Source organism: Amphiprion ocellaris, chromosome 19 (genome assembly GCF_022539595.1).
Source record: "Amphiprion ocellaris isolate individual 3 ecotype Okinawa chromosome 19, ASM2253959v1, whole genome shotgun sequence".
In the NCBI taxonomy this organism is placed as follows: Eukaryota; Metazoa; Chordata; class Actinopteri; family Pomacentridae; genus Amphiprion; species Amphiprion ocellaris.
This window is the reverse complement of record NC_072784.1, coordinates 4,272,529-4,299,852: the sequence shown is the minus strand read 5'-3', so window position 1 is coordinate 4,299,852 and position 27,324 is coordinate 4,272,529. Positions and strand designations below refer to the sequence as shown.

The window sequence follows — 27,324 nt, the reverse complement described above, 5'->3', positions numbered from 1 at the left end:
CTCTCGGTGCCAGCCTGCTGCGCTCGCTGCTATGTAGGGCAGAGCTAGGCCCTCTGCCTGGGTGGGAACGGAGGGGAGGAGTGGGGGAGGAAGAGAGGGAGACGGGGAGGGATGGCAGCCAGCACTGGGGCCCCATGCAGGGATGCAGGAGATGGAGAGCGTGGTGGAGGGGTTACAGGGTGCTAAGGGGGGCAGAGAGAGGGGCACAGGCTGGGCACGGCTGGCAAACGAGCATTCCCTCCGTCTGTGGACACGCAGCGTCTCAGCTCTCAGATACACAAAGCCTGCTGCGCTGGGCAGGTTTCACTGGGATTATTAATTTCACAATTTCGAGACACACAAGTCGTTCATTTCACAGCATTTTAATTTTGCTCCTGATAGAACTGTTTGTTTCTGCGACAAAAAGAAAATGATGATGCTGGAGGTAAAACAGTTTTATTGAGCTGTAGAGTTGAGATTATTTACATTGCACAATCAAAACGTGTTCCTTTTATAAAATACAATGCATTGTTTCATTCTAAACTTGTGGATTTCCCTGTCTGGTTGGAACCTCTTGTCCTAACAGTTCCATTAAAGAGACATTTCCCATCTAAAATTTATAGATGGCGTCGTTATAAATAGCGCTTTGAGGCCCAAAAGAGTAATAGCGTCTAATATTTCACCAAAAAATAAATGGTAAGCAAATGTTTCGTTAATTAATACAAATTTCCGTGTCGGGACTTTATGTTTTCTTTTTTCCCGTTCCATTAATCGTCCCACGACTTCTCACATTCATCGCATGACCCTTTGGGGGAGGCTCGACCTCGGGGCTGATACTCACAGGACTGTAGTAACTGGATATAAAATAATTTAAACCAGCTCCACCTCGAGAGTAAAACAATGCCCCTGTTGTACTTTTACCAAACACAAAGTACAAGTTGGTGATTGTACTGTGATTTGGAATGCAGGACCACTGTTGTAGAGTTGAAGTATTTGGAGTGTTAGTGCTTCCTTCACCAAAAGAATGGAGTTTAGTCTGTAGCTGTGTTTTCATAATGTGTTTCCATACACATTTTGAAGTATCAGATTATAAAAACTTTATAGTAGTGACAAAATTTGGAAAAACGCCCACAGTTTCTCAAAAAAGGTTTTATACTTGAACCTCCCTACACTCATATTTTAATTGTAATCAATTTTTAATCAAAAAAGACACAAAACACACAGTAGGCTACACAAGGTTAGCAATGAATTTTACTGATAGCATTATGGTTATTTTCCATGGATGTCACAATATAACCATTATTATGAATTATTTTATGAATGATAATCATGTAGTTAAAATTGGACATCATAGTAATCCTATCTATAGCCGTATTTCTATAATGTATTTTTAGGAAGTGTCACATTACAAAAAGTTGCTGTAAATGCCACAATTCAGAAAAAAAAATCTCAAATTTGGATTTATACACTTGATTGAAAAGGCTTCATACTTTTTCAGAAGAGGTTATGTCCCTCATAGAAGATGGAAACTCCTTTTCGGAATATATTCTGACATGGTGAACATTGAAATCATTGAACTTCTTTCGTTTTCTTCATCTCTTTATGTGAAATGTGGCCGACACCAGCTGACATGAAAGAATAATTCCAACTTTCCTGACTGAAAACAATTCCTGAAGACATTTTTCTTGTAAATGGTCAAAATTTTGATTCTTCTCCTTTGATTTTTATTATTCTTATCAGTTTTGAAGTGTTTTTTTTCCTGGCTTCTTCTACTCTGTATCCCATACCCTCATGCATTCATTTTCACATCTGTATTGATTTTTATTGCTAATTCTCAACTGATTGTCTTTAAGTTTGCCAAATGTACACCATGCACAGAAGTAGGAAGAAAAGATTTGCAAGTAGTGCAGCCTAATAGTGAAATTAACCAGATTTATTTTAAAATACTGAAAATATTTGAATGGGCTTTGGTTGGTAGGTTTGGAGGAGTGGTTTGAGATCCTAATCTTTTTATAAAATGATTGTAAATAGTGTTAAAGTCAGGTGCGTGACTCTCTCCATCCTCCCATCTCCCCTGCTGTCTCTTTCCATGCTTTCCTTTCTCATGTTCCGATGCCCCCTCCTGCCTCCCTCTCTGTCCCACTCTCTCCCATCTCCTTTCAATCTGTCTGCCTCTCTCCATCCCCAGACAGACCCTCCCATCAGTGCCCATTTCCCTCCGTCTGGCTTGTGCCCTTCCTTTTCACCCAGATGACCCCGCCACCGCCCCGTTCCTTCTGTCTGTCTGGCTCTGCTTTACCCAGATGCCCCCTCAACCGCTGCCCGTTCCATACCGTCCCGACTGTATCTCTGCATAGATCTGCGTCCCCCCCTTCTCTGCATCTTCACCTCTGTCCTCTTTATCTCTTTTCTATCTGCGTTTCTTTGCTCGCCTGCTCCCGCGGTCTCTCTTTTTCCCTCGTACTCTTCCCACTGCACAGATGCCTGGCTTGGTTCGCAACAGCTGTCTCGCCATGTGCCACTACCAAGTGTTGCCTTCGACTGCGGGGCCGAGTGGAGGGGGTGGTGGTGGAGGGCGAGGAGTGGATTAGTCATGAATATTCATGTTCTCTTGGATGTACTACCGAACAGAAAATGGCACCACGGAAGAGGCTCCACCCATTATAACAAACAAACGACAACAACAACAACAAAAAAAGGTGTGGGATGGGGTAGGTGAGGAAAGGAAGGAGGAAATAGCAAGGAAGGAAGGACACGTGAGACTCTAGGGGAGAAGTGATGGAAAGCTATGGGAAATGTAAGCAGACGGAGAGAGGGGAGGGGGAATCAGACTGAATGGCAGGGATCCATAAAATGATGCCCCCTCCATTCCCACCCCCACCCCCCAGAGGTGTGAAAGAGGGAGCACAGCGAGAAGAGGGCATGGGAGAGAGTGGTAGGAGGAGAGGCGAGAGGGTATTGGAAATTTTGGAAACAGGACGGGAACATTTTGTACTTTGATGGCTTTGCGTAAAATCTCATATCGAGGAAAAACTTGGAGACGCTGGTGAACAATTTATTGTTGAACTAAGAGTCTAGAGCCACACTGAGGCTTAGTGGTACTTTAACCTGAATGCTAACATCTGTATACCAGGGTCAATGTTTAATTGCAGGACTTTTTGTATCATAGTTGATATTTTTGCTGTTTTCAGGTCTAAAATTAACATGGCCACCTATAACCAAACACCACATGGCATTTTTACAGAATGATTCTTCTAAAATATTGTATATACAAGTGAGTGAATTGGAAATTGAAAGTCCTTTATAAAGATATTGTAGTAAACCTGTTGACATGCCATAAATCCACACTTGACTCACACACTACTTTATATTAAATAACTCAGAAAGCCTTGGAGTCTGGCCAGTCTTTTCTTCAGGAGGAAATGACATCATGTGGAGCAGGTCATGTGATCTGGAATTAACTCACTTCTTTGAGAGGTGTTTTTGTAATGTGTAACTTATTAAATCTGGACAGTTATTTATTTGACATTTTAGTGATACCCAGTCATTTTTTAAAAATTAAAAACCAAGACATGAAACGACAAAACAAAAACAGAAAAATTACAAACCAACACACAAAATGACAAAAACGAGATAGAAAACGACAAAACCGTGACACAAAACCTGGAGCAGGTCATGTGATCTGGAATTAACACACTTCCTTGAGAGGTGTTTTTGTAATGGGGAACTTAGTTGAAAGTGATTTCTGGGACACAGATACAATTTGTTATTTTCCATATAAAATTTGATATATTGCCAAAAAAGGAAATATCTGTCATGATTATCTCAACTTAATAAAAAGAACACAATCAAAACTATTTCTGAATAAACTCATTTTATTATTGTTTAGCTAATTAGAAGGTGGTTGTTATTAAATTTCGATGGTTATTTAGTTGACATTTTGGTGATGTCCAGTCATTTTTTTTATCAATAAGTGATTGTTTCCTGAATAAATAACTATGGAATTTGTAAAGAAATGATCAAAATGAACATAAAAAACATTATTTTTTTCACTTTTAATAAAAATGTATGCAAGATATATCCCATGGACTTCAGATGTCCCTCAATTATATATGGACCCACTAACACTGACAATAGTAAGGAGATTTATAGCAGGTTTAATGTTTGTGTTGTTCATCACCTTAGCTTAGCATGTTGGCATGCTAACATTTGCTACTTAGCACTAATAACAAAATATAGTTCACCCTGATAGAATTTTTTGCTCTGAAAAAGGTTCCGAGAAACAAATTTCTGGTAATATTTTCAGTGGGAAGCATTTTTAGTTCTGAGAATCCTTCCTTGATTATTATGTAACATTGTGTGAGATAGAAAAAGAACATTTTATAATGCGTTACCTCAACAACCTCCCAAAAGTGTCCCTGGAATATTGCAGTAAAAATGTTCCTTTTTAGAATATCACCATACAGGAACATTTTCTAAAACACTTTCTATCATCTTATTCCATGTTGAAAACATTTTTCCAGTGCTGGTTTGAGAATGCTCTCCTTTTGTTATCATGTAACCTAATCTGAGACCCTGGCAACATTCTCCAAACATTTTCTGAATATTGCAGCCAAAACGTGATGTCTTTTACCATTACAGGAGCGAGATTTAACATGATAAAAATCTGTAGATTGAAATCTTTTTATTAAAACATTATTCAGATCTGTAGTTAATGTTGGTAATAAGATTGCAGTTTATTCACAGGGGAGCTTTAATGTGTCCGGCACATGTTATTGTACTCCATTAATCACAAATATAAACCTTTTGGTAGTACTATGTCTAAAAGTCAGAGAATAACCAAAATCATTAGGTTTCTACCAGAGGGGAACATGAATGTCTGTGCCAAATTTTGTGCCAATCCATCCAACTGATCAGTCAAATTTTATTTACACAGCATGAATCATGCTTTAAATGCAACTGCAAGTGAACATAAACAGAGTTAAAACATAAATTTAATTTAAAGTAAAATACACAGGAATAGGATCAATAATAAAATACTGAATAAACCGTAGATAGTAGCCAGGCAACAGAGGCTAGGAGGACTCTATTGCATTCATGTGTAGTAGGTTGTATCTACATCTTGTGCACAAAAACACAACTGCTGCTCTATATATCACATGACCGTTCACCTACACTGGACATGTGATTGTAAAAACATGAAGCAGGAGGCTGGTTGCGTAGTTGTAGAAAATACGATGAAGACAGAACAGTGAAAAGTAATGCTACGTGTCCACTAGATGCGTTTTTCCTGCATGTAGAAACACGCCACATCTGAAAATCATCACTGTACTTGAGGCCAGTAGCCGGTGTTCAACTCCTGCCGACCTTCTTCTCCAACTATCCTGGATTTCAAGCGAAATCTAAAACAGTTCAGCAAAAAGTATTTCTGAAAGCATTTGAGGTGAGAAATAACCTGTGCAGTAGCTGAATCTGGTCTCATTTTAGTTCACCGACAGCTAGTTTAGATGTTTGACGAAAGTTTTGCGATGCGTCGGATCTCCGCATGATGCATCCAATTTGCATAAAGTAGAAGTCGAGTTTACTTTATGTAAGTGAGCTCTGGAGAGGTGCACCAGATCGCAGCTCGAATCACACCACAACCGGACCAGCATGCAACGTGGTGCGTTTCACATAGACAATGAATGGGATGCAGGAAATTGCTGTATTTAGTGGACACGTACCTAAAGACCAGAGATTTCTTCAACTGTTAGAGCTGCTGGCATCAACTATATTATCAGCGATGCTTGAGGTTCATTATCCATGTTGAATTAACCACTGGTAGAGGAGGCTGATGTCTTTTTTTCCCCCCCAGAAAACTGTTATGTGATCGTAGTATGATGAACCAGGAAACAAACATAATGACAGTTAAGACCCAATCAGAAACCAGACATGGGTGTCTGCCTTTGTTTCTGCTCATTCAGATGAAAACAAAATGCAGCGTTTTAAAACTTAACAACTTTCCAAAAGACCCCATGTTAAAAATAAAGGCAGGACCCTAGAAACAACTAGCCGTTGTCTGGGTCTGTGTGACATAAATTCTGCCATCTCCTTTTTGTCCACATGTGAACCCCTCTGTGGATGCCTACGTGCAGCCCAAACATTTATGACTACAAGGACGATAGTATGCATGACTGACACTAGTGTACATGCACAGAATATGCAGCTACAAGCCAGCAGACTAAAAAAGTCGCATAATAAAAACAAGTATGCGTTCGTGGCGTCCACAGCTGTCTATGTGCACGTCAGAAAGGGAGTATCTTTAAAGTTTAAGAGATCACAACCAGAGGACCTTAAGGATCATATTCTAAAGTCACATCAGACAGATAGACAGGGTTGAAGACATTTACAGATCTGTAGAGCAATTAAAGAATGTTAAAATCTAACCAGTGCAGTCATTTAAAAACAGGTGTGGATGTAGTAAGTTAGTAAAAGACAAACATGTCAACCTCCTGGTGCGAGGAGTCACCAAAATCGGTGTACTTCATCCTTTGAGAACCATGAATGTCTGCACAAACGTTCCTAGCAACCCAGCTCGGGGCGTAGATGTTTGAGTGTGGACAGACCAACACTACCATCCTCTGTGGAGCCCCGCTGCGAGCATGGCTAAAATGATTAAAGACAGAAACACAAAAGACAAGAACAGACACGTACTGTAGATCTGATCAGAAACAGCTGAATGAGCGACAAATGATCACAACCACAATGAGACAAAACAAAACGGGTGAACGGTGAAGTGTGACTACAGGGGAATTCTGAACGAGCAAAGTAAAGGATGCGGCGGAGCAGGAACAAGAGGAGGAAGATGGGCAGCGACAAAGAGGAGATAGAAGATAGACGGCCGGGGTGAGGGGCGGCAGATCTGAGCGGACCCAGGCTCTAGTGGCTCTTCCTCTCTCTTTCATGGAGAGCCAGGAAAGGAGATTATAACAGTCGTGCTTTCTCCTGTGTGGGGATTGGGAGGAGGCGTACGCTTCCCTTTACCACCAACACCACCCCCCTCGATTCTCTCCCCCACCTCAGACGACGAGGACACTCTCTGGTGGTACCGGCTGGACCCAAACCAGAGCAAATCACATCACCGAGCTCCACTCCAATCATCACGGTGACAAATGGTACAATTTGGTATAGATTTTACAAAAGGAGGGTGGGAGATTTTTTTTGGAAAGTTTGGGGCTTTGTAATGCATCACAACGAGAGGGCTTTTGAAGGGCGCTGTGCGGTGGCGGCACACAAAACCCGGAGCCTTTGTGCTACTTCCTAGGTGCCTGTGAGCCCCTGGAGAGCTACAACTCACTGAGGGAACAAGAGGTTTTTTGGATGCGTGTGGTTCCATCGAAGCGCTTACTGCACTTGAGTAAACACCTTTCCAGCGCTCCTCTAACACCAGCCGCCACTGCATGCACAATCACCCCTGCACATTAGCCCACAATACACAATTACACACCCCGGCTCTCTCTCTTCTTTTCTCATATATACAACACATACAAACAGTGAGTTAATCAGACCTATAAACCCTCCTTGCCAGTAGAAGATAAGCGGCGTGCTGGTAGCCCTGCCCTCCTGAGAGCAGCGCTCCTCTAGCGGTGCCGTGGAGCCGCCTGATAAGGCAGGGGAGTGTGGGATACCCTAAGAGATCCAAACACACACAGAAAACACACACGGCCAGATCCTCCGCCGAGCCAATCAGCGCTCAGCAAGGCCCCAGGCTCCACCAATCGTCTCTCTTCATCAGGTGTTGTTAATCTCACTGTTTAGCCTGCAGGTGGATGTGTGCATCTACTTGGTGCACCACACTATGCTAATGCATGAGAGAAAATTACGTTCTGATAAAAAGTGATCACAGTCAATCTGCATAAATTTTGTGTCCCTTTTAGGTGCAGTGATTGGAAGATGATTTGCAAAGTGACTGTTTTCTTCTTCCCTATATAAGATCTGTTATCAAAAAGCCAATCGATTAAAGAAACATGCTTTGTTCTCCAGTCGGTAAACACTTCTATATTTGAAGTTACTGACTTCAGTCTAATCCTGCTTAGCAGCGCTCTCCTTACCTTGATGTACAAAGGGCCAGCACACTTTCTCAAGGGTCTGTTGGTAATTAAGTACCATTTTTTAACTGAACTAATTAAGCCTCAACCTGTATTTCAAAGGCCCTTCGGGATTCAGTTACTTTCACAGATGAATCAGTGCATGCTGTGAAATATGGAAATACTTCATTTCAACATCAAAAGACATTCAAAAAGTTGTCGGCGAAGGAATCTAAAGAATTCAAATCAAAAGCACAACCTCTTTCCTGAGCCGTCTGAAAATGTAGTAGGATAAATATTTAATTCACTCTATCATTGACCCTTTAATCATGTGTTTTAGTCTTGTGATTAAAAAGCAGCTATTCTATTTTTGTTTCTGTTTTGGATTTTTGTCTTCTTAAATGTGCAGCTCCCAATCTATTCTTCCTATCTTTGAATTTGAAACCTCTGCACACTCACAGATCTGTCATTCTCTCGGCCTACATCAGGGGGAAATGTAGCACCATAGTGTTTTGGAGCGCAACTTATTTTAGATTAGGATTCTCCAAACTATTTTTCTGGTAGTGACCTTATATTTTCAGTGATAAAGTGCTGCAAAATGCATTTATTCAAGTATTGTGAATCCTCAACTCATTACATGTTTGGAAGGCTTTTACATGACTTGAGTATTTCCCATTTTTGTTGCTTTATACTTTCATTTTAGTTGTAAATATTGTGCTTTTTGCATTTCTACATTTATCTATTTCACATATATATCATGTGAACAGCTTGTAGTACATATTAAGTCAATAAAGAGTAATGTTTCTCTATTTAATTGGATATAAGAGAAGTAAAAGAGCATTAATATGCACCTTAATGCATTAGTAATTAAGAGTATGAAAGGGATCATTATGTTGCAACCTACTCATTAATTTATTTAGGCAGAACCTTTTCTTGTAACTGGTTCTTTATGGTGTGGTGATGCTATTTTTTTATAAGTAAAAGATCTAAATATTTCTTCCACTGCTGGTTATTTTTGCTTTACTTTAGGTTTGATTTTTCATCCCATTAATTAGAATTGTAACTTCTAGGGATGTCCGATATTATCAGGCGATATTGGCATTAAAATGTAATGTCAGTCAACATTGTGATCGTTTTTTTTGCCTATCATGAAAACCGATAAAATAATGCCTGGATTTCCCTGGCATTTACCGACTCATAGAGGGAGGGAGAGTGTGAACTGTTGTCTGAGGCAATTTTTTTTAAAAAGGCATTTTTTCCATAATTTAAGTTGAAGTAGTTTTCTTATTTTGAACAGACAGTATTTACATTTGGAAAGACTTGTTGTATTTGAGAATGCATCCAATGATAAAATTAGATATGATGTGTTAATTCCACCACAGGAGATATGTGATGTTACCTAAAATTAGTTAAATAGCTCACATGTATCGGTATCAGTTGATATTGGAATCAGAAATTGAAAGTTGGACAATATTGACGTATCGGTTATTGGCAAAAAATCCAATATCGGACATCCCTAGTAAATTCTTAAAATATCTAACATATACAGTATCCTTAGTAACCTCAGTGGACCAGAATGAGTCTTCAAACTGATTCAAAGATGACCTTCCAGTGTCGTATTCTTCACATTTCACAACATAACTCTCCTATAACACCACTAATGTAACCCTAGTAAGTGTTCAGTGGTCATTTTCTCCCCCGTCTCAGTTGTGCAGCAGGTCTTTTCATTCAGAGCAGCCAGCAGTAACCTATAGCACGTCTCCAGCATGCCTCCAACCACCGTGGCACCTCTTGGAAGCTGGCGCAGGTCAAATGCGTCTTAATTCAAACCAAAAGAGGGGAGAGAATGGCCGCGAGTGGAGCCGGTTCCACTGGCCTTGCCAAGGTCAGCATTCCTCGACAGGCCGTTGCCTAGTGGAACTTTTGTTTCACAGTTTGTGTAAACCTCCATGGAGAGACGGTATATAGGACCGGGAGCGGAGGCAGACCAAAGAAAAGGACTTTGCAAATGAGCACAAGCTGGTGTTTTAGATGAATGTGGACTGGAGCTTGTGGGTCAGATGTGCAGACTGTGTGGCAAAGGTATACCTGCGAGGATGATTTTTTATTTCTCATTTTGTAAATAGGAGGTCAGCAGTGCTTGTTCCACTTGTTTCTGTGCGTCTATAAGTTCTGGAGATGCTGTTTGACGACGTGGCCTAGTTTAGAGTCACTGCTTCCACGCCTTGGCTGTTCAAACAAGCATTGCTGCTCCGTTTGTAGCTAGAAAAACATCATAATTAAACGCACATTGTGTCTTTTTGAACTGATCATATATTTGAATTTACCCATCCTATGATTTACAATTTCAAAATGCTGAGGAGTTTTATTCCCATTGAAATAAACAGACAGTTAAATTCCAAACATTTTAGCACATCTAAGTAGATAAATGCAACCCAACATAAGTTCAGATTAAAAACAGGCCACAGGCTCAACAAAGTTAAATAAATAGATTTACACTGAAGCTGGGATTTTTAAGGTCAAATAAGAGGTCAGATGAAAAGTTAATTAAACCAAATGCATGAACGAAGTTGGAATCAGAGAGATATGAAGTGGTGAGGTGTTAATTGCATTTTATTTTACATTTTAGAACTCATGTTGCATCATCTGCTCTCTGTTCTAAGAAGGAATTTAACTTGGCAAGCTTAAACAAATGTGCAGGTTCATTAAGTTTTAAAGAATATTTCACGGCTGACACTGATTAAAAAATAAGAAGACTTAAAATCAAGCACACGCTAACAAATTCTAGCTCCTTTAGAGGCCTTGGGTTAATCTAATTGTGAGTTGTGGTGCAGACTTTGCTTCTCCTGCAGGCCGCTCCCTGGAAAAAGGCCACACACTCACACACATTAATATTTAGCACCTAAATAATTCATCACTCCTATTAAAAATGCGTTGGAAACTGTTAACCCAGGAAGGAAAATCAACATAATTTCTGCACTGCATTTGTTGCTTGGTAACTTAAAAAACAGATTAATAATTTCACATATTCCTGATGCTTTTGTGGCCTTTTGCCAACCAGAATTTTGGATATTACAGTCCAAAAAAACTACAATATCATGACGTTTATTCATGTTTTTACATCCTAATTATGTGTTTAATCACAGAGAAAATACCTAAGGCCTAAACTAATTACATTACTGTTTGTGTATTTAGTTTGTGCTATGTAAACCTTTAAAAATATGAATAATTGCACATTTTTCGGTTCTTTTAAATTAATTACAGCACTGACAGCTATTGAATATTATTAATATAAATCTGAGCCTGCTGAGATAAATTAAAACAATGTGACAACTCAGATATATTTAATTAGGCTGAATGATGGAGGGTTTAGATAAAATTAGGCAAAGTGGAACGTGTTTGTTGGAAATTATAAACAGATATTGTCATCAAGAAATGAATTTTTTTTTAGAAAATAGAACAATATTTTCTCTATTAACAAAATAATTACAGCTTGAAACATCCGTCTCTTTCCCATCAATTGGTCCAAAATACTGCATTCGGTTTTTTTCACTCCAATTTGTCCTATTTTATTTTGAAAATACGGCCTTAATTGGCCATTTATCGACATTTTCATGGGGAGAATTGAATAAAGCTTTACATTAAAAGGCTCCAGCTGCTCTCCAGCTCAGTGAAATATTTGACTGCGTGTCTCTGTTTAAAGCAACAGCAACTCTGAGCCCCTCGGCTTTTTTTATTTGTCTGTTTGTAAAGTGATGAAGTTGAACCAACACGCACTAAAACTGGCAGCAGGAAGAATCCATTTTGTCACCGCTCATCTTTTTTTTTTTTGCTGCGTGACGTCGGCGGCTGCGCACTTCCATAAAACAAAAAAATAAAAATTGCTGCGTTTCCCATAAAAGGTCAAAACTCTCCTTTTTTTTGCTAATTTATTCATGAACAGGCCGCTCTGTGTTGAAGGCGTGTCTGCAGAAATTCCATGTGAATTTCCTGAGCTAATTGGATATTTGCGGTGAATAAATATTGAGCTCCTGCTGCAGCCAGGAGTCATGCACCTGCGCTCTCTATAACCTGACTCTAACTCTGACTTTATTGCTTTATTCGTGAACAAAATCAACACAGACTCACCTGAACGAAACATTAAAGTAAACAGAAAAGTAATTTTTAATGTTTGGTTTATGATTGTGAACTTTAAGGGCCTGAGGTCGAGCTGGCTGTGCGTAAAATCTGTCAAAATGTGGCAAGTTTAAGGTGTTGGACATCTTTAAAATAATTCTACGCTGTTGAAACAGCTTATATTATTCAGTCTACAGTCTTTGCATAATATTCGTGCAGTTAAAATGAACTCAAGTAGAGGTTTAGAAGTTCAGTTCAAGCTTTCTCCTGCGTCTTAAGTGCAGAATTAACGCAAAGTTTGAAAAATTGAGAAATTTAAGAATAAAAACACGCAAGCGTTCGTTAAAGAAATATAAATATGCCAATTAAGAATAAATTATACATCTGGAGTTTTTTAATGAAAGGTTCAGCAGCTGGAGGTCATATTTAACCAGCCTTTCACCTGCTCCAATCAGAGAACCTCCCTATCCTGAGTGTTAAGTTTGCAAAAACGACATTTACAGCTTCCCCCCTCTCCCCCCCCAAAAAATAAAAAATGTTCGGGTTTATCACCTCCGCTGCCTCCCTCGCTGCTCCCTATAACCTCCCGCTCCCTCCCGCCCTCTCTGTCGGCCCCGAGCTGCCCCTACACTGTTGCCGGTGAGAGCTACTAATCCCCTGCGTCCATGGTTTACTCTGAGCCCGTATTTAATTCCTCTAAACCCCCAGCTGCCGCCCTGGTTACTCACTGAATACGACAGACTGTGAACCGCTCTGGTTATTAATAATTCACCAGCCCTCCGCTCCGCTTCTCCGGCCGCGGCCGCGCAGGACACCGCGACGTCCCTCACTGGTTGCGTGCGTCGCAGCCACGCCGCTTGTGCACTTTCTTGCATTTGTTTGCTTGATTTTTTATCTGCACGCACACACACGCACATACACACACACACACACACACGAGAAGACGCACTGCTTCACCTCTCCGTTGGCAGTGCCCCGTTAGAGTCTGTCTGATGCCTCTGATGTTGCGACATCCGCGCTGCCACATGGTGAGCTCGCTCTCCGACGCCGCCGCTCTCTCCGCAACTTTCCCCGGACACTGAGGAACAGGTGGAGGAGGACCGAGGAGGGACTCCCACTTTTTTCATTATCAGCAGCACAAAAAAAAAAGAAAAAAGAAAAAAAGAAATCGGAGCATGCACAAAGGGGAAAGAAAGCGAGCGTCGTAGTCTCTCTCTGCAAAGGAGCAACAGCTGATTTTTGCGTAAAGCGGGAGAGTGCGGTGCTACTTACTGTCGGTGCACAGCCAGACTTCTGCTCCGGCTCTCGGTGCTCGGACGGTGACTGTGTCGGTGGCGCAGAGCGCGGGCTCGGAGGGCATTTACGGTACCGGGGGACAGACTGTGTGACAGCAAGGCACGCTCAAGCCTCGACAGCGACACTTTTCTATGGAAATATCACGACTCGAGCCCGAACACGAGCACCTTGCATGAAGAAGTCGGGAAGCAGACGACTTGGATTATACGGCTCTGCTCCCGCTTGCCTTTGACTGAGAAGAGTTGACTGCAAATTTCTCCCCCCCCAAAAAATGTTTACCGGGCAACAGGCCGTGCATTAGGGCTCTTTTGCTTCCGGTATAAGGCCCAGCTGAACAAGAAACCGAGCGTTTCTCTCTCCCACACACTTTTTTTTTTTTTTTTTTTGGAAGCCGAACTTTTGAGAGTGGAAAATGGGTCTTTGAGAGTGTTGGCACATTTCCTCACACCACAATGGTACGTGCTATGTAAACCAATAATTTGCTCATTTATGCAGTCAGCTTTCAGATTCATTGTAGTCGTTCATAGATTTAATGATACACAGATACAGTTTAGTGAGCTTACTTCTGATTCTTGTGTGTCTATTTACATGTGTGGCTAATGGGTAACAGTCACCAGAGAGCCAGCCAAGTCCCTCCACCCACCTGAATGTGTTTGCTGTCACAGTTAGACTCATTATGATATTATTTTTAACTGCGATTGCTGAAGTGCTGCGTGTATTTAGGAGGCTGTTGCTGCGAGGAAAACAGATTCCACCTTATTTTAATAGTTACATAACATGTTGCCAAATTTTCTTTCCAACCTCCTGGCCAAATCAGTGTCCAGCCCTCTCAGTTCACCGCCCGATGCCTACAGCCTTCTGCCGTTTTATCCACATGGAGAACATGACTCCTGCTCTGTGATGTGGCCAGTCTGCAGCCTATTTATAGCCACATATATGATACGCGCTATCGCATGTCGTTCAGTGTAAGCAGCTAATAAAGGAGCGCCATACAGTGTGTAAAGGTTGCACTGTGGCATGTGAAGGACCCCAAGAGCCAGAATTCTACCTAAAGGCAAAGTTTAACAGAGTTTGGAAACTTGGCTAAAACAGGATGGAACTTATTTTTTGCGCCAACATTTGATTATGTGCCTGTTTGATTTGTGCGTAATTACGCACAGCGGTTTCGACTAATTCCTTCATTCCGCAGGTGATTTATTTGTGCAATTCAGAGAAATCCTGTGACATCACAAAGCATAGGTTTTTGAAACGTGTCCTGGAAACGGGGTTGCTTTGAGCATTCCTTTCGCATACATCAACACTGGAGATTTTATTTGTGGTTTCCCAATGATTTGAATTGGCACAGCACTTTCAACAGAAAATCTTTTATTGTTTCCCGTTTTATCCCCATTTTCCCTTAACAGGATACATGGCAAATGAATTCTCTGTGAGGTTGCGAAAACACGCATTAAAATGAGGTGCTTTTTGGTTTTAAAATTAGTAGTAAAAAGTCTGTTTTATACAGAATTAGGATATATAGCATCCTTGACCCTTAGACAGATTCTTTCTTGGCATGAAATGAGTCAAGTCAGGCACTAGTTAAGGGAACCTCCCACATACAACCTTGAAGCTGCTTAGATACCAGGAAGGGATCTTATTTGCACATGAATATGGAAGATTATTAGTATGAATAATTATTTGTTTACGAGCATCCTCGCTGACATGGCAGCTGCCCAAGAAGCTCATCAGTAAAAACGATACAGAATTCAGGACAGGCCTCACATGGGATTATCTCGACTTGTTATTTTCCTACTTATAACAGCAACTCACCTCTTTTTTTCCTTCTTCTTTTCTACTATATCTTGAGTTTATTGCCAAACATTTCAGTTGCGTGTTAGTTTAGTCAGAATGCACTGGAGGCATCTGTCAATCAGTGTCAGGATTGAGCTCCCTGAGGCTGGTGCTTCATCTCAGACACACAAATAGTCACCACTTTTCCTTTGAGATGATCCATAGATGATCCATATCTGTCAGTTTGTTGGTTATAGGTTTTTCCATAGATGCTAAGAAGCAAGTAGACCTATCATCATGGAATGTGGCATTTGAGGACCTTTACAAAAAGCAAATATACAGGTACAAGTCACTGGCTTCTCCATGGTAGGCATATGTGTGATGTACAGTATAGGAGGCTAAGATAAAAAATGTAATCACAGAGCACTGTGTAAATAGTTGGGGGTAATTGTATCCCACACTGTGTCTGTGTGCGGCCCACCACATGATGATCAGACAAGCGGTTTTGGCCATCGCTGCCAGTGATGTCATCCCTCACTGTATACAGAATATTATGCTATTATGTTTGTCCTGGCCTTGACATTTCTTTGGAAAAATAAACAAGGCTTCGAGCCGGCTGTAATAGCTTATGCGGTGTGTAAGCTTTTGCTTTAGTTTAAAGATGGAAACTCTGATATACGGTCAAACGGCGTAAATATTAGGATAGTGAGCTCAGATGGGCTCGTCGGGTTGATTGGTTTTCACGCTGTTACATTTCAGCATGCTTTAGCTGAGAGGACATATCAAGAGGTGCAATCATCCGATGCATTCAGCTTCTTTGATGTAACATCCTTGCTGCACTACAGCTAAAGGAGTGTCACTTGACGATGAGAGTGTCTGGGTTGAAAGACAGAGGCTGAACTTAAAGGGATACTCCAGTTATTTATTAGTGGACTTGGGGGTCTTAACCCTCATGTTGTCCTGCAGGTCAGAATTGACCCGTTTTAAAGTTTGAAGATGTGGAAAATATATATATATATTCACAGTGAAACTTCTGATGTCCACATTTTCAACATTTTTGGGAAATCTTTGAACATTTTTTGGTGGAAAAAAAGAAATGTTAAAAATGTTTCTTAAGAACATTCACAAAAAAATCAACCAAAATCCAGCGAATTTTGCTGGATTTTGGTTGATTTTTTTTCATGAATGTTCTTAAAGAAAATATTAGAAGTTTTACTGATATCTATGTAATCACTTTAGCTATTTTTAGGATTTTTTTTTGGAAGATTTTTACTCAGTTTTTGAAAATATTTACAAGGATTTTCTTGCCAAATTTGAGGGATTTTTAAAAAAAAAAATAAAACTTCTAAGGGAAACTTTAAGGAACTATTGGAAGGTTTTGCAAATTTTCAGAAATTTGAGGAATTTTTTTTGCTGAATTTTTGGATTATTTTCAGACAAGGAAACAATATTTTTTGGTAAATGAGGACAACAGGAGGGTTAAAGGGATACTCCGGTTATTTATTAGTGGACTTGGGGGGTCTTAAGAGAGAAAGGTTTAAAAAAGATTGGTTAAAAGTGGTGCAGCAGAAGTCTAGATATCCAGACTTCAACCCAGATTTGTGAGTTAAACTTTACAGAAGCTCAACACTGTCTCCCAAAAATGATGTTTCTGTGCAACTAACTTGCATTCTCAATGACGTTTGGAGGAAAATGTGCTCTGTGACAGATTAGGTTTATGGTTTGTATCACAAATACATCTCTGTTCAACATATCTTTCCCATTTTAGAAAACAAATCATATATTAGATGGTGTGAAACTCATCACCCTAAATCAGAAAGTAGATGCCAAGCTGTTGTGAAAGGGTCACATTTAACCCAAACCATGTGATTTTCCTGAACCAAATCAAGTAGTTTTCATGCCAGAACCGAACCAAGCTGTGAGTAAAAACAAAACTTAAGCCTGAGACTAATGATCCAACACAGAACACAAACCCTGGTCTCCGGGGTGACAGTGCTGCTGCTGACTGATGCTTCCATCGTCCTCTCTTAACTCCAACCTCCAACTTTGTGGATTTTTCAAATTGGAAACCTCCTACATCACAACCTTGCCTTTTCACTGATGAAATTTCAACATAAAATGATCTTCCTTTTAAACTTTAACACTCCTGTTGTCTTCACTTATGGGCATCCAAAAAAATATTGTTTCTTTGTCTGAAAAAAAATCCAAAAATTCCCCAAATTTCTGAAAATTTGCAAAACCTTCAGAAGAAAATTCCAATAATTCCTTAAAAGTTTCACTTAAAACTTTTATTTTAAGAAATCCCCCAAATTTGGCAAGAAAATTCTTGTAAATATTTTCAAAAAATGAGTAAAAATCTTTCAAAAAATCCCAAAAATATCTAAAGTGATTCCATATATATCAGTAAAACTTCTGTTTTTTTCTTTAAGAACATTCACAAAAAATCAACCAAAATCCAGCAAAATTCGCTGGATTTTGGTTGATTTTTTTGTGAATGTTCTTAAGAAGCTTTGTTTTTTTTTCCCACCAAAAAATGTTCAAAGATTTCCCAAAAATGTTGAAAATGTGGACATCAGACGTTTCACTGTGGAAATATAATTTTTTCCCCACATTTTCAAACTTTAAAATGGGTCGTTTCTGACCCGCAGGACGACACAAGGGTTAAATGAGAATGCAGTTCAGTTGCACAGGAAGGTGGTTTTTGGTGAAAAGCTGAGTCCTACATTTCCCACAATGCTCCTCATTTGCTTCTCTCATTAAGCCTTTCCTACTTGTTAAATCCCCACATCTTATGGGCACCCAAAAAAATATTGTTTCTTTGTCTGAAAAAAAATCCAAAAATTCCCCAAATTTCTGAAAATTTGCAAAACCTTCAGAAGAAAATTCCAATAATTCCTTAAAAGTTTCACTTAAAACTTTTATTTTAAGAAATCCCCCAAATTTGGCAAGAAAATTCTTGTAAATATTTTCAAAAAATGCGTAAAAATCTTTCAGAAAATCCTAAAAATATGAGCAACATCCAGCAAAATTTGCTGGATTTTGGTTGATTTTTTGAGAATATTCTTAAGAAGCTTTGTTTTTTTTCCCACCAAAAAATGTTCAAAGATTTCCCAAAAATGTTGAAAATGTGGACATCAGACGTTTCACTGTGGAAATATAATTTTTTCCCCACATTTTCAAACTTTAAAACGGGTCGATTCTGACCCGCAGGACGACACAAGGGTTAAATGAGAATGCAGTTCAGTTGCACAGGAAGGTAGTTTTTGGTGAACAGCTGAGTCCTACATTTCCCACAATGAAAAACCAGATTCCTCCATTTCTGATTATTTTTTTGCACTAAATATTTCAAAACCGAACTCAAGAAAGGCCTTCTGACCTCACTGTGACGACATCAGGGTTATTTTATGGGACTGCAGAGCCACAGAACACATTACACAACCTCTTTCACAGGCTGAATGGTGCTCTGTGTGGAGAGTTAGCTGGCCTTTATATGTAAAATCTGCTCGCTGGTTCTTTTATTTTCAGTTTAATGAGGGTACGATGCCTGTCTTGAGTATTTTTATCTATATAATTATGAGAACACCTGAAAAAGAAGACACAAAAATTTACAAGGAGCAGTATAAAGGTACATAACTGAACATATTGCAGGTGCAGTAAGTCCTCATTACTGTGATCTTGAATAGTTTCCAAGCTACTTTTCCACGCATTTTAATTCAAACAGACAATCTAATGGGGGACAAAAAGCTGCTAGTATGAGTGCTGTTTCTTCTTATTGAGCATTTACTCTTGGAAAAATAAATACATGTCATTTTTATTCAAAAGTACCACGATGAACTTGGTCCTGGAGAGTGTGTGGTAACAGATGAGGGCGGAAAAATTTGAAAACACCGAAGTGAGGATTTGTTCGCTTAAACAAATAACTATATCTTGAAATGAAGCAGACACACTTCAGTATGAGGAGAATTTGACTTAAAACTGGCGATCAGATCAGAGTAGTTCCCTGTAGACGTGACAGAACACATCACAAAAAGCTAAGAGATTTCTTTAACTCTGGGGTGCCAGAAGTGCGGCCCGCGGGCCAAAACCGGTCCTCCAGAGGGTCCAATCCGGCCCTCAAAGTGTAAAAATTACAGAGAAGACTTTAACTGCAGATTGTAAATTCATAAAACTATCAATTTAAAATAATTTCTAGACCATGACAAGTTGTTTTCATCATGAAGTAAAATACTATATTGCTAATTATTCTTTTGTCATTTTGTGTCTCATTTTTGTAAAAAATTTGTCTTGTTTTTGTTGTTTTTTGTCGTTTGTCTCATGTTTTTGTCATATTGTTTCTCATTTTTGTCGTTTTGTGTTTCCTTTTTGTCTCGCTTGTGTTGTCTACTTTTTTGTTGTTTTGTTTCTCACTTTTGTCATTTTTGGTCTTGTTTGTGTCATTTGTGTAATTGTTTTTGTCTCATTTTTGTTGTTTGTCTCATTTTTTGTCGTTTTGTGTCTCGTTTTTGTCATTTTGCGTCTGATTTTTGTAATATTTTGTCTTGTTTTTGTTGGGTTTTTTTGTCTGAATTTTGTCATTTTGATCATAAAGTAAAATACTATATTGTTCAGTTCCAGATGATTAAATGTTGTGTTCCTTTGTAGACACTGTGATCTGTAAGTTGCAGTGTGTAAATAATAAACTGAGGAATAATGTTGCTGAAATTGTACTTATTTTTCTTAAGAAACTTCAAGTTGTTCATGATGTTTTGTAAAACGATCACTCCTTAAATGTGAACATTTTCAGAACGTACTTTTTTTGCACTAAAACAAAGTAAACATTTGGAGTTGTGGTTATTTATAGGTTATTATGCTGTAAATTTACTGGTCACTTGAGATCAAATTGGGCTGAATGTGGCCCCTGAACTAAAATGAGTTTTACACCCCTGATTTAACTTGTAGTTTAAAAAAAAACTTTGCCTCATGAAGTTAAGCCTGATCACATAACACTCCCTCCATCTCGTTTCTAACCCTGCCTTAATTACTTTATCAAGCTTTAACCCTCACAGTAATTGGTTTCACAAGACAGCCCCGACTGCACACCAACTGTGTAACCAAGTAATTTGAATCAACTTAATTTGAGAAGGTGTTGATATCTTCTGCCTTCTGAGTTTAATTTGAAAAAAAAGGGGGGGAAAAAATCACAACAATACATGTATTTTCTCTCTTAGGGCCGTAATGAGGAATTAGTGCCAATAGCATTATTCATTAAACCCGGGCTTGCCAGCTATTTATCACTGTAACAATATTAGAATATTTGTTTAAATTTTCAACACTTTTTTTTTTTTTTTTGCATTCGTAACCAGGTTTAGCATTTTTAATAATCTGGCATCGAATGCATCGTACCAAATTGAAAGCTGAAAAAAATAGGAACCAGTGGCAAGCCCCAAAAACATACTAAAAAATCCTTTATAAACACACACACACACACACACACACACACACACACACACACACACACACACACACACACACACACACACACACACACGCTCCTCTAATTACCGCCTCCCCCGCTCCCTGTCTCTTTTTCCGCACCTCCTGAGATGCAGGTGTAAAATATCACATTTTTCCAGCATTTCTCCCTGAGGTGGCGCTGGCTTGGACTCACACCACGTAAATTTCCCCCTTTCATATTCCCCCACACATTTTTTTCTACAAACAAGTTCCCCCTCCCATCCCTCCCCTCCCTCCCTTTGATGTGCTTGCCACATCTGCACAGGTTTGTTAGCTTGTTACCAGGTGAAGAATGAGGATACAATTAAGGCTGAATGAAGCGGGAGTGGGTAGGATGTCAGTTATGGTGAAGTCTCTGATGCTCCAGAACAGGGGTGTCAGACTCATTTTGGGGCCAAATTCAGCCCAGTTTGATCTCCAGTGGGCCGGACCAGTAAAATCACAGCATAATGACCTATAAATAACCATAACTTTTTTCCTTTGTTTCAGTGCAAAATGTTCACATTTAATGAAGTGTCTTTTTACAAAACATCATGAACAGCCTGAATATTCTGAAGAAAAATTAGTTCAATTTCAGCAACATTAAGTTTCAGTTTATTATTTACACATTACAACTTACAGATCACAGTGTTTCTACAAAGGAACAAAACATTTAGTCACAGGATTCTGGAACTGAATGATGTAGTACTTTTACTATGATCGAAACAATAAAAGTCAGACAAAAAACCGGACAGAAAACAACAAAGACAAGACAAAATATTACAAAAACAAGACACAAAGCAACAAAAAAATGGACAAATGACACAAGCAAGACAAAAAAGAGACAAAAAAACAACAAAGCAAAACACAAAATGCTAAAAATAAGACAAAGAACACAAGCGAGGCAAAAAGGAAACACAAAACAACAAAAATGTGAAACAAAATGATAAAAACATGAGACAAATGACAAAAGTTAGACTAAAAAGGAAAAACTACAAAAACAAGACAAAATACTACAAAAATGGAACAAAATGACAAAAACCAGAGAAAAAACGACAAAAAAGAGACAAATGACATGAAACAATTAGACAAAAAAGCGACAAAAAAATTGACAAAAACGAGACAAAAAATGACAAAAGCGAGAAACAAAATGACAAAAACAACAAAATATTACAAAAATGAGAGCCAAAAGAACAATGAACAATCTATTATTTTACTTTATGATCTAAACAACTTGTCATGGTCTTGAAATTATTTTAAATTTGTAGTTTTACAAATTTACAATCTGCAGTTAATATCTTCTTTGTAATTTTTCCACTTTGCGGGCCGGATTGGACCCTCTGGAGGGCCGGTTTTGGCCCGCGGGCCTCATGTTTGACACCCCTGCTCTAGGAAGTCTTGAACTCATGGAGTCGATGCTGCGAGTGATTAGGACGGTGCGCAGTGGAATGATCAGAAGGTTTTTAATCAGTGGCTGCGAGGACAAACGCTTCTCGTACCCAGAAAGGTGAAACCTCGAGAAGTTTCTGTGCTGGAGACAATGAGGAAGACAGAGGAAGGTGGGCGATATATGTGCTCTGATTTATAAATTTCCACTCGAGGCAGCCAAGTCAGGCTTCCATCCTCCTTTCAGATCTGATTTATTGGATGTGTGGCTGTCAGGTCAGGCTGAAGTGAGCATGCAGAACACAGCTGAGGTATTGTAGAGATCATGATTCACACTTACTCCCTACAAAACCTCTCCTTTCAGCAACAGGATGAGAGTGCATTGGTCATCTGGAGCTGACTGATGCCATTTCTTCAGGGTCAGTGCTGATTGTTGGCAGTCAAGGAGACCAAAAACTGATTTTTAGCACCAACATTTGAAGTAAAAAAATGAAAATCTCTCTGTCAAAAACACAACCTTCAACACAAAACTTAACTAAAACAATTGTTTTACATATAGTGGTGGAAAAAGTTTGAGGAAACCCCGTATATTTGCATGTATATTGTATTAACCCTCGTGTCGTCCTGCGGGTCAAATTTGACCCATTTTAAAGTTTGAAAATGTGGGAAAAAAAAATAAAAAATTCACAGTGAAACTGCAGAGCTGCATTCAAGCCTAAATAGTGGATTTTTAAATGATTTTGTCAGGTATCTAACAATAATAATAAAACTGATAATCAGATTTTTTTAAATTTGTATTTATGTAAACATTGAATAAGGCAACTTCAGAGATGTTGACAGTCATATTTGTGCTAAGTTAGCTGTTCCCCCGGCTTCAATCTTTATGTTAAGCTAGTTAAACACCTTCTGATTCATAGCCTTATTTGTAACCCTCAGAGTTGAAATGTTTTTAAGAATGTATATAATATTGTCATCTAAGTCAAGTACTGTACTTAACTAAAATTTCTTGAATATTCCTATTTTATGCCACATAGTTCGTCCGCTCCACTATATTTTTCTGACAACTTTGGTTACTTTAAGATAATAATTTTATATAATAAATAACATAACAGACTTTTAAAATAATACACACTGTTGAAGATTAACTACTGGTTTCCAACATTTTTTGCATCTGTCTTCCAAAACGCAGTGTGTAGTCAGCCTCACATTTCAGATGACTTTGAGTTGTTAACAACTCCGCCAAACTTGATTTTTCCCTCTAAGCTTCTCACATGGTTCCATTTAAGCAAACGTCCCGATGATCCAATGTCTCAGCAAAAATCAAAGATTAGAGGAAAGCAGATTTGTTTATCAGAACTTTGTGTTTTTCTTCCCTCTTTTCCCATTTATCATGTAAGGATCCTTCAGATTTATCTGTTGTCCTTGTGTAGAAAACTGGATGTAAAGTATTTTAAATCGGCAACAGCTGCAACAGAAACGTGCTGCTGACAAACAGATGATCTGTTAATATTCATTAATATAATTAAGATTTCTTAACCCTGTAAAACCCACTGTTGCAAAAATACTTCAGTTTTATTTTTTTGTTTATATCTAAATATATCTAAATATCTAAATTGCTCATTTTTTTCTATATTTGTGTTTTACAGATTATATATAGAGAGAAATTTTAAATTTTTTTAATTATTAGTTTTTATTATTTATATCTAAATAATATAAATTTTTGCTAATTTTTTTCTATATTTGTGTTTTAGATTATACATATATAATATTTTTTATCTTTTATATGTATATATAGAATATTTTTAATTCATATATATATTAATTAAAAAAAATATATATATATATATATATATATATATAAACTAATAATTTAAAAAATGAAAGTATACATAGATGCTAATTTTTTTCTATTTTTTTTTTTTGCTCAATTTTTTCTATATTTGAGTTTTACAGGGTTAATATCAGTGAGAGTGACCAAACCAATACTTTATTACTTAGATTAGGAGTTGTAAAAGCTGCAAAACCAAAATAAAGAGCTGAAAAATGTTTAAATATTTGGTTGTGCTGAGCAGAATTTGCAGAGTTCGGTGATAATTCTCTGCAAGCTCGTACATGCAGATAATCATTGCTGCAAAAATGTATATTATTGGTACTTTAAAGGCAGTTTTGCTGGTTGATAAATGCATACTTTCTCCAAAATAGATTGAATAGCTGTTGAATAGCTGTTGAATAAACGTTAACAAAAACAACGCCTGAGCAGAGACAAATTGTGAAGACAAATCTTTTCTGCTCATCAGCGTAAAACAAGCACAAATTTCCAAAACGTTAAAAAAACAAAAAACAAAAGTGGTGTGGGTGCATACCATGTAGGCACAAAAGCAATGAATCCCCAATTTGAACCCCGGCCTGGACTTTTCCTGGAAACCATCTCTGCTCTGTTTCCCCACATGTCTTGTCTGTCTTCGCTGTCTGTCTAATAAAACAGGCAAAAAAAGTTTAAAAAAAATCTAAAAACTTGAGCCATGGCATTGACCAAAACCAACGTCCTCGTCTGTTCTCCGGCCATGCGTGCCTGTACAGTGTTCTCATCCTCTGCTCCACTTTGTGCTTGTTTGTCTGCACTCTCCGTCGATAAAATCTGACAGCCATTCAAGTCAGGGGTGCATTACTCTCCAAAAAAAGTCAACATCCCAGACATCAAATGATTTCTCCATCTTTTTAAGTGTTAATTACTCAAGGCTCTGTGACCATTTTAGCTCTAGGCCAGCCATATGGATTGGGCATATGTTGCATATATATAGAAAAGCACACACACATATATATATATATATATATATATATATATATATATATATATATATATATATATATATATATATATATATATATATATATATATATATATATATATATATATATATATATAATTGATACCATGCTGCATAAAAACTGACATAGAAGGCAGAAAGGGGGCCAGTGCTGCAGGGAGCTACATCAAACAGCCTCAAACAAACAATGCCCCTCTCTGAAGGTAGAAACATTTGGACTCTTCGTTCATTAAGTGACCCCAGTTTTCGATCCTTTCATGTGCTCAGTGTTTCGCTCCCTCGTGCCCGAACTCCACTGCACTACATATCATTTTTCATCTTTTAAATGACCAAAATGTGTCAGAAACGAGAGGCGGCTCGAGCTGCTAGTGGGCTGTGTTTTTGTGCTACTCTGTGATTATCAGCAGAGTAAAATATATCCTTCAGCTGGACCGGGCAGTTTAAGAGCTTAACAGAAAGCCCAGGCAGCTTGACAAGGGCACTATTTAGTGGGACAAATGGTTTCAAATGGTTTTCCTCCAGTGTTTCCCCACATATTAACGGTGACAGGCCAGGAGTCGGATGCTGAGGCTGGATGCCATGTTTTTCTCAGCCGCTTGGATGACTTGAATTCTTGCTTCGTTTCAGCCAGCGAACACTTCACATGCTAAACTTATGCTAAACAAACCCCCCGCTAATCTCATGTTAATCAATCCCCCTGCTAGACCTCGCAGACGTTGAGCAGAATCATGCACACGGATGCCCTTCCTGTGTTACAGCGAAAGGGAAAGGGAAAAGACTCGAGCTGTAACCTCTCATTCTGAGGGATATGAATAGCCTGAGTCTCCAGCCGCAGCTTGGTTAGCCCAAGTCTGGGACTTATTATAGTGCTGTGTGTTTATGCATGTGTCTCCGCGTGTATTTGTTCAAGGGCAATCCCATGTCACCCCGTGCATGTGTGTATTTGTGTGCATATGTAAATGCTTAAGTAACCTAATGTCTGTTTGAATTCCCCGAAAAATAGTTTATCTCACATGCCAGTTTAAATAGTATAACTTTAGGTTTCCTTGCTGGCTACGAGCGATGTTTGTTCCTGTTTTGCGAGCGTGTTTGTGTCTGCTTTAGGTATGTTGAGAGATAAGAACGTAAAGTTCTGGAAAATGGGATTACTTCCCCTCTTCTCCTCTATCCAGCAACTAAATTTAAGTCCCATTGTGAGTGAAACTTCCTCCCCCGAATTCGCTGAAACCCCGGTTATTTTCATTAACGGAGCAATTTTTAGCCTTTTCCTAACAGGTTTAGTCGATTTCCAGAGCAGACATTCATAATTAGCCCCCATGAAAACCAATTTGCATCAGTCTGGACTAAAAAGTAATAGCCACGGCCGAGCAAACCAGGCAGAACTCCCATCCCCGATCCAGATCCACAGATCCTCTGTGGTTCCCCCTCATCCATGGAGTCTGACCTGGCTGCCTCAATTGACAGCAGAACTGCAATGGATGCTCATTCAGAGCCCAAGCCTCTGCTGGTGCGTCCCGCGGCATACAAATGAACCGCGCTGAATAGAAACAAACACTTAGAATCAACACTTTAGCTGCATCTATCAGCGAGGGCGACACGGAGCCTGCAGTGTGGCCTGTGTTTGTCTGCATGTGTGCAGACGTATGGCCTCTGCATGTGCGAGTCTGTGCCCAATGTGTGTAGTATGTGACCGTGCGTGAATGATTTGTGCTGAATCAGTGCACGCTGACAGAAAAGTGACCATGCAGGTGAAATAGCAGGGACAGGAAATGCCATTGTGCTGGAGTATTGTGTGCGGGTACGGCAGCTAAACACTTTGCTCCCCATTCAAGTGGTGGTGACTGGCAGGGCCGGGCCTCAGGCCTGCACAGCATATGGGTGCAGGGAGGCAGCGCACACCATCCACTGTGCATGTGTGTGTGTGTGGGTGTGTGTGCGTGTGTGTGTGTGTGTGTGTGTGTGTGTGTGTGTGCGTGCAGAATGTACAGATGAAACACGCTGTTCTCCAGTAGTTATCTGGTGGGGGGACTTGAGGATGATTGCTAAATAGGTCAAGCAGCAGGATGAGGAGGATTTTCGCGTACAAAATCTGCTTTTGCAGCTTTGCAACCAGCTTTTCTGTGTTTTTTAAGTTCCCTGATCCTTAATACAGTGTCAACTAATGAATCAATGACTGTTGTGTTACATTTCAGGCAACCGAAACCTTTCTGTTGAACGAAGAACCCTCCAGAGGTCCTGGGATGCCTGAATGCTTTGTAGTATCAGATTCATACAGGGTATGCATCACTTATTATTATTATTATTATTATTATTATTATTGTTTCATGTGTTGGTTTTAAATGTGTTATTGGAGTCATTACTCATTACTATGACTGACAGTCTGTTTTCATGCTCTTGGTAATTGCACCACA

At 39.1% G+C, this 27,324-nt stretch overlaps 1 protein-coding gene and 1 long non-coding RNA gene across 6 annotated transcripts in view; one reads left to right on the top strand and one right to left on the bottom strand.

Annotated features, from left to right (window-relative positions):
• Positions 1–419: 419 nt before the first annotated feature.
• LOC129347520 (uncharacterized) lies at positions 420–13,257 on the bottom strand. Its single transcript, XR_008599654.1, has 2 exons — positions 13,119–13,257; positions 420–6,624 (listed from the first exon to the last, which is right to left on the bottom strand). It is a non-coding gene; the product is annotated as an uncharacterized LOC129347520 (long non-coding RNA).
• A 43-nt stretch (positions 13,258–13,300) lies between these two features.
• Positions 13,301–27,324, top strand: part of nfixb (nuclear factor I/Xb) — a 176,324-nt gene continuing 162,300 nt past the window's right edge. Inside the window, exons 1-2 of one of the 5 annotated variants that reach the window (XM_055005001.1) lie at positions 13,301–13,912; positions 27,106–27,189. In XM_055005001.1, the coding sequence (XP_054860976.1) occupies positions 13,910–13,912; positions 27,106–27,189 (87 nt within the window). In that variant the 5' untranslated portion in view covers positions 13,301–13,909. The remainder of the gene's footprint in view (positions 13,913–27,105; positions 27,190–27,324) is intronic. The other 4 variants (XM_055005003.1, XM_055005006.1, XM_055005016.1 and 1 more) reach the window with 4 other exon arrangements.